The 9017-nt window shown below is 40.9% G+C and overlaps 1 protein-coding gene across 1 annotated transcript; it reads left to right on the top strand.

The window, feature by feature from the left end:
* Nucleotides 1–548: 548 nt before the first annotated feature.
* On the top strand, nt 549–3614 carry LOC147472494 (uncharacterized; the record flags this gene model as incomplete). Its single annotated transcript, XM_086543502.1, has 3 exons — nt 549–1043; nt 3096–3167; nt 3408–3614. Coding segments are annotated over 3 exons (774 nt in total), but the record flags the coding sequence as incomplete, so codon positions are not given.
* Nucleotides 3615–9017: the final 5403 nt, after the last annotated feature.

A 9017-nucleotide genomic window follows, 5' to 3' on the forward strand; every position in this document is an offset into this window, starting at 1 on the left:
CACAACATATCAAAACATCAACTAACACCAATCATATAACACTCACACTATCACTATACACACTAAATCATCTACAATAACTAAATCATCTCTAAATCTCTTCGCCTCTATACAAAAAAACAAACTAATATAACTGAAATAAACAAATCTATAACGAAAAATCACAATCACACTAAAACACACACACTCACTCACACCAACCAGTTTGACTCACCCACACTCACACTCACACACAACACACTCTCAACACACACACACACACACACACAACAAACACACACACTCACACACACAGACACACAACACACACACACACACCCACACTACACCCACACCACAACGACACACACAAACACACACACACTCACAACACCACACCATATAGAGAGATAGTATAGAGACACACACCAAACCACTCACACACACACCACTCACAACACATCCACACACACACACAACATCACACCACACCACACACACACACACACACACACCACCCACACACACACACACACACACACACCACATCACACACCACACAACACACACAACACACTCAACACCACAACACAACAACACACAACACCACACACACACACACACACAACCAAACACACACCACACACACACACCACACACTACACAACCACACACACACACACACACACCAAACACACTCACACTCAACCACACACAACACACACACAACACCACCCACACAACACAACACACACAACCACACACACAAACACACACATCACAAAACACACAACACACACAACACAAACCACACACACAACACCACACACACACAAAACACAACACCACACAACACACACAACCACACAACACACACACACACACACACAACACACAAACCTCATCAACACACAAACACACTAACACACACACCACACACACCTCCTCAAACACATACAAACACACACACAAACACCACACACACCCACACACACACACATACACACAACACCAAACACAACCCAACACACACAACACACACAAACAACACACACACCCACACACCCAACCCCCACACACCCCCCCACCACCACACAACACACACACACACACACACCCTTACACCCTTACACCCACACACTCACACCAACACACCCACCCACACAAACTCACAACACACACAACCACCACCCACCCCCAACCCCACCACCCCCACCCACCCCACTCACACCAAACACAAACCCCGACACCCACACACCCCACAAAACAACCACACACACCCACAACACATCACCCCACACCCCACCCCCCACCACCCCCCCCCCCCACCACCCCCCCACCAACCCCACCACCCCCCACCCACCCCACAACCCACCACACCCCCACACCCCCCCCCAACAACACACAAACACACATTATGAAATATAAAACACCCCACCAACCCATAACCCCCCCCTCAAAACAATTTACACCCCACCACACAAACCCCCCCCCACCACACACACATAAAATAAAGGTAGACCACCCCAACCCCCCTCAAAAACACACAACTATACCCCCACCCCCCCACCACAAACAACCCCACACCAAATACACAATACCCCCACACAAACAATATAAAACCACACATCCAAACACCCACACACCAAAAACACAACCACACCCCACCAAAACCAAACCCCCCCACACCACACAACACACCAAAACCACCCACCAACACAAACCCCACCCCAACCAACAACAACAACAACAACAACCAACCCAACAACCCAACACCACACACAAAACCAACCAACACACACAACAATATTCACCCCCCTCTTTTCAAACCTCCAATTTTATCTTCATCTTCTTATCTTTCTTCACTCCACATCACCCCCACATAACCCCAACAAAATCTCAAAACCAACAAAAAACCTCCCCCCCCCCCCAACTACACCCACCAGCAAACAAACAACCACCACCCACACAAAAACAAACAAAAAAAAAACAAACAAAAAAAAAAAAACACAAAACACCCCAATACCAACCTCATTATCCCCCCTAAACACCAAAACACAACCAAAACAACACCCAAACAAACAAACACACACACCCCCAACACCCACAAACACAACACCAAACACCAACCACTCAACCACAACAACACAACCACCCAACACAACAATACCACACCCACACCCAAAACACCAACAAACACACAACCAACAATACACACCCACACACACACACACAAACAAACACACACCCACACAACACACACACCCCACCCACACACCACAAACAACACAAACACACCACACACATACACACAATCAACACAACAAAAACCAAAAACAAAAAACAAAAAAAAAAAACCCAACACCAACAAAACCCAAAACACAAAAAAACATCCAACCCCAAACCCCAAACAACTAACAACCCATACAAAAAACAACCACAACAACCAACAAATAACCCCAAACAACCCCAAACCACCCCAAACAACCCCAAAACAATCCCAACCCACCAACAACCAACACCAACAACCACCAACCACCCCAACAAAAAAAACCAACCCCCCCCAACAAAATACAACACCCCCCCCACCAAACACACACACAAAACCCAAAACACCACAAAAACAAACCCCAACCAAACACCCACCCCCAACACAAAACCCCACACACCCACACACCACACACCCACACACACAAAATACGTCCATTCACATGATAAACACTTCTTTCGGTAAAATCTTAGCCAACTTTGTTCATTTTCACGTCTCAATCCTACATTTATGGGTGCGGGAAAGAGGGCATGTGAAAAGCTCCCTTCATATGTTATATATATTATATATATATATATATATATTATTATCAGAGATATAATAATATATATATACTAATAAATACTGTATAATGTATATATATACATCTATTTATTCATCTATCTATCTCTATATATAATATACACCACAATAAATATGTATGTTCTGTATATATATGTGTATATATATATATATATATATATATATATATATATATATATATATATATATGTATGTAATTTTACTTTTTTTTTTTTTTTTTTTCTTTTTCTGTATGTTTTTTCAAGCATATCACTTTTCTCTGAAGAACGCTTCCATGAGATACCTACGTCTACCACCGCCCGGCCAGTTGAGACTTCGTAATACACGCTGTCCAAACGTACGTCCTCTCTCTCTGGCTTGGGATTGACGTTTTTTCATGTTTCAAGGAATAAATTTCTGGTCACAGTGGTTACTGTGATTTTATCTACCCGTTATCTGATTGCGGAACGGGTTGGTGCTTATATTTCGCCCAGTTAAGTATTATTATGCTGGGTTGAGGGGTAGCGGCGCTGCGGCAGTGCCCCACCAACATGGCTCCTGTTGACATAAGCTCCCAGCCAGGGAGAAATGGTTCTAGCACCAGGAAGTTCAACTAGTTCTGGAAGAACTAAGCACAGAAACTCCTCTTTACTCCGAGAGAGCTCGAAACGAAGCCACGAGGAATGATCAAGGAATGATCAAGGACAGGAATGCCAGTCTTCAGGGCAACAAGGGCAGCAGGTGCCGCCTCCTCCCACACCCTGTACCTCAAATGATGATGCTAATTCCCCTCCCTGAACAATAATGTTTGAGGCTATATCAGAGCTTCGTGAAGAAATAAATGAACTGAAGAAGGAAAAGGATAAGTCTGTGGCCTTGACCGGTCACTCACGAGTCAACAGTTTGGCAATGCAGTGGCAGCACATGACGGCCGGGAGGGGAGTCAAAAGCCCGAACATACCCACACCCAACGCTGTCATCATACCCTTGAACGAGAAGTTCAGCAATCCTCTGCTCGTCACTGTCACCAATTTCGGATTCTAACATGCTTCTCTGGTATTAATGTAGTGTTAGCGAGAAGATGAAGATGGTGAAATTCATGATGAACCAGTTTTGGCAGCGCACTCCTGCATAGCTGTCAAAAAACAGAACGGCCTTTGGAAAAACTTTTAGAGCTGCCAGTGCAGAAATTACAAACTGCTGACACCCAAATTAATTAACACACTTTATGGCAAATCAACACCTTCACACCAAAAACTAACCTATTCTTACACTGCTTCCTGAAATGGGTCCAGAATCTTCGTGTTAGGTTTTATCATAATATTTAGCAAATTCCTCCCTACTCCAGCCACCTTTGCCCATATGTGGGCAACATGGAAACTGTCATAAGCCTTGGCTTTTTGATGCTGCAGCTGAGCCGAACCACTTTCCTGAGAGTAAATATTTTAGTTATCCCCACACCAACATGGCACAGAACTGCACATGATTCACATACAATTGTGCCTTTAGCGGCGGACTTTTTAATGTGTTTCTAATGGCGCGCACTAATAAACACATTTTGTCTGCTCAATCTCTTCAACATTATCTTCTTAAATGCTTTCTCACAGATATAAATTTTCAAATTTTCAAATGAGCGCGCGACAAATTCTTACATCTCTTTTCATAAGCCTATCACTTTGATAAAATGAACAATTAAATTTCGTCTGCAATACTGTCTTGATATAGCCTCGCTTAACCACCAACTCTCCTTATAACTCCTTCTGCTATGCAGATATCTCTTTAAATTAATAAATGTAGAGTTTGCCATCTCTGCCTGCTTGCGTAAGTGCCAACAAAATAACTAACTTCAAAGTTAAATTCCTTTCAAGGAAAGAGAATGTAAAAGGCAACATGCTTTTATTTTTCTAAATCTGCTGGACATCCCAAATTTCAATATACCTGGGTTCTTTGCTGGACCATATTGAATACTCCCCTTTTAGCAAACCTGACAAACAAGAAGGGTGAATCCCTCGCCCTGCGACCATCCACCATTTTTTTCTATCCCCCAGTGAGGAGAAGCTGCCCCTTGCAGTGTTAGTTCGCATTCAACCCCAACACCCCCTCGCAAAAAGTTTCAGATAAAAGATTGTATAACTGTCTTTCTAACAGTGGGAGTAAAGGATCAACTTCCCATCGAGCTACAAAATTAGGATCCCCTGCTTTTCTTGAGATGCGGTCCGTACCTGGCTTTTCCGCTGTTCCTGGTTTCCAGGCGCCATGGATATGAGTTTCTGTACCGTTTCAAGCAAATTTCTCGGTCTCCGCATTCTTTTCCCTGTACAGTCAGACGAGGCATCACAACAGTTGATGTGTTCATGCAGGGCTGTTGCTTACTCGACGACAGATGGGTCGACCCTCTAATATGAACTTCGTTCTCTCGCGTTATAGCGCGCGGTTCCCTGATGAGGCATTCTCACCCACACATCCCTTGCGTATCCCAGGGTTGTAAGATTTCATAGGCACTCACATGCCATCCTATGTTTTCGAGCCTTTTTCGTGTTTACTGCTCTGTGACTTTCCTGCAGACTATTCGTTTGACCTGGCAGCAGCGCATAAATAGGTGGACTAAATTAAACCAATTCCTCTTACTGTGCCCACTTCTCCTAATCTTTTTGTTGTGCCTAGAATGCATCCAATGTTTCATCTTCAGGAGGGCTGGTATCCATATACAAAACCGTTAGAGCGCTCTTTCATCCACCTGTTTGTTAAGTCTGGATGCTCAATAATTATCAATGCTTATGGTAGTCCTAGCGACACATTTTGCAAATATCTCCCCAAAATATCGTCTTTCATCCAGTTTCCACTCAAGTTTATCACTTAAATCTGGTCGCGATGCTGATTGTCAGCCAAGAAATTTGTTTTACCTGGTATGTGAGAACATATAATCCAGGATTTGTACTCGACACATATACCATTCCCTATTCTTTTAATTGCAAATCACATTACAGATCTCGATTTATAACCACCCATTTCATTAACATAGTTCGTGCTCATGTGTTGTTCACAAAATTATTTTTATGTACTTTTCTCTAGGAATTTGTTGTTCAATTACTTGATATTCCGAGAATCTCAAAAGATGGCTTTGACTCTCAGAGTGGCTCTTGAGCGATATGTATTTTTCACTTTCTTCCTGGCAGCCCAGCCTGCCTATTTGCTGTTTGGTGGTAAAATAGTCATCCCCTTAACCTAAGTTTAGGAACCATGCAGTATTTATAGTGCGTCACTTTTCGGTACCTGGCCTGAAACTCTTTCTTCTATCTCACAATTATCCTCCGTGTGCGCGACATCAATAGTCTTGCGATCCACCATATGCAACTTTCTGTTTTTCATTTGTTATTTCTGTACTTTTCCATTCGCTTTCAAGTTTGCCTTATATCATAGATTGCTCAAAGCAGCAAATTTTTTGCGCCTTTCGTAACTTTCTGTACTACTATTGTAACTTTACTCTCATGCCACACTGCTGGGATTGCAGCGATGAGCAGCGACCAAAATGGCCTATTACTCAGCAACTTCCCCTGATTTTGAGTCTTTCTTTTTGCGTTCATTTATTCTTGTTTGCAAACTCTATTCACAAGCTAAATTATTCTGGCGTCTTCGTAGTGTAACTTCATGGTCTCTGAGTATTTGATATGTTACCATCAAATATTTCATTCTTTTGGTTGGCTGAACACAGACTTATCTGTCATTGATGCAGAACCCTCTGTTTTCTTAATAGTACCGTGTCATTGTGTGCCTTGAATGCAATCTTGTCAGCACTAACCAATGCACCTGCACACATTACGAGTGTCATGCGCGCGATCTGGTAATCAATATATTCCCATCCCTCTCTAACTTCTAAGTCAAAAATGAGGCTTTCTCATCTCAACTAAACAGTAAACCAGTCCTAGGCCATTCTCACACTTACCCGTTTGGGCAATCGCATTATGCTGGCGAGTATTAATTTTCCCTTGCCATCTAAAACAAAAAAGATATTTTTGTTGGCTCATTCTACCTCTATTTTCACTGACTAGTATGGCTTGTCTTAAATCAACTGAAGCATGAAGTCATTTTATTTATGAGCCGCTCATTGTCTTGCTCAAAATTATTCCCATCTAAAATGCTTAAAATGAAATATGCTATGTTTAGTCTTCTTCTCTAAATTAAGGAACATTCTATATTCTCTCCATTCTTTTTCCTTCAAAAAAATTCTGCGTGAAACTAAATCTGCTCATTCGTACCTAAAGTCTTTCCACAATTATCACTTTACTCCCAAGCACTTAAAATTTCTGAGATCATGATTCTTTGTCATCAGACTAAACCCATTTCAATTTTCACTCATGAACTACAATGTTCCATGTTGTCTTACATCATATCACAACGATGACAATTGAAACTAATTCTAAAATTCTACATGAATCTCTCTCTTTGCTGATCTTTTTGCCATTCATGCACAAACTTATAAGTCTACCCTGCTTCAAATTTGTGGCTCTTACCACTGAGTTTATTTGCCGAGTCCTTCGTCTCAGCTCCCCGGCCACCTTGTGTCTCTTTTTTGGCTCAGTATACTCCTGCCTGGAGTATTGCCATAATAATCTACAGGGCGTGGAGTCTGGATGAAAGGCCCCCTATAGGGACTTTTTCCCATCTAAAAAATCCTCTTGCTCTCTGCCCATCCGAACTTGCCAAGTCGGCAGAATTCCATAGTTCCAGAAAGATCCTTCTCTGGCGCTAATCTTGTTCCTGAGCTTTATTATCTACAATTCTTCAATTCCTTTTGCTGACTTGCGACTCGTCGCGCAAACACAATACCCCCTCGGCTCGAGGGTATCCCTTAATCTGGAGCAAAGTGACCACGTATTTGGGATTAATTTCCCGCTTGATGATGAATCGCCTTGGCCTCACGTTTCATTTACCGTGTCTTGCGTTCCCATAATCCAAGCGCTTCCCGCTCATATCACACCCACTTCCCTGGCACGCCCTGCACTGAACCTTCATCTTGTGCAATTTCGTCCTACAGCTACTGAGAGACTTTCACGAGGATGAGGTCGAGCAGCCATCAGATGATCCTTCGCTGACTTCTTTCAATTCTCGAGAATCAGCTCCCTTTTCTGCTTCCCCTCCACCAAACAACCACATAATAATACTTAACTGGAGCCCATCCAATATAAGTCACCCAACTTCTCGTTCCTCCGCAATCAGATAACGCTAGATAAAGTCATAGTAACCAACTGTCGACTCCTCACTGACTTCATCTTATTCCTTGAACATGAACAACACGTCCAAGTCCCAAGCCAGAGAGAGACGGACTTACGTTTGGACCGCGTGAGATACTTACCCGAAGCAACTGAGCGCGCCAGGGCGAACGTAGGTATCTCATGGGATCACATGCGCGTACACTTCCAGACGAAAAAGCTGATTTGCTGCAAGTAAAATTACATACAATATATATCATATATATACGATACATATATATTATCTGCTATTATATATTTATTACTCTATAAACATAACGATAATATTGGAGATTTGTATCTCATCCTTACGAATAAAGAGAGATATAACTTCACCGACAGATATATGTATATCTATATCCATATCACATATACATAATAGCTTACATATATATACAAATATTTCTACCATAATATATTCTATATATATATATATTAATACTCTACTGATATTATACTATCTCATACTATATAATTCATATATATCCTTGTATATTTATATGCATAATGTCTACGTACATGCTATCTTTATATATTATAGATATATCTCTAATATATATAAATAGTCTATTCATAAATATATATAAATACATCGATATACCTATATTATACTATCTATGAATATGTACTAACTGTATATGTATATGTACTACTGTCTTCATATACTAGTATATATCGTATTATATATATATATATATATATATATATCTACTATCTCATATTCTATAGCATCTATAAATTGGATCTGTATAATACACATACATATATGTATATACACTCGAGCTAATTGATGTATAATCTATTATATATATAATATTATAACTTATCATATATGTATATATATCTATATATATTCTATATAGATAAGCAATATCGATAGTTCACCCTATCATATATATATATATGAATATCAACTCTATATCATAGATATATATTATATATTACAGTATAATCTATAT

This window comes from Penaeus japonicus, unplaced genomic scaffold (assembly GCF_977035675.1).
Source record: "Penaeus japonicus unplaced genomic scaffold, GWHDUDI00000001_assembly GWHDUDI00000001, whole genome shotgun sequence".
Lineage (NCBI taxonomy): Eukaryota > Metazoa > Arthropoda > Malacostraca > Decapoda > Penaeidae > Penaeus > Penaeus japonicus.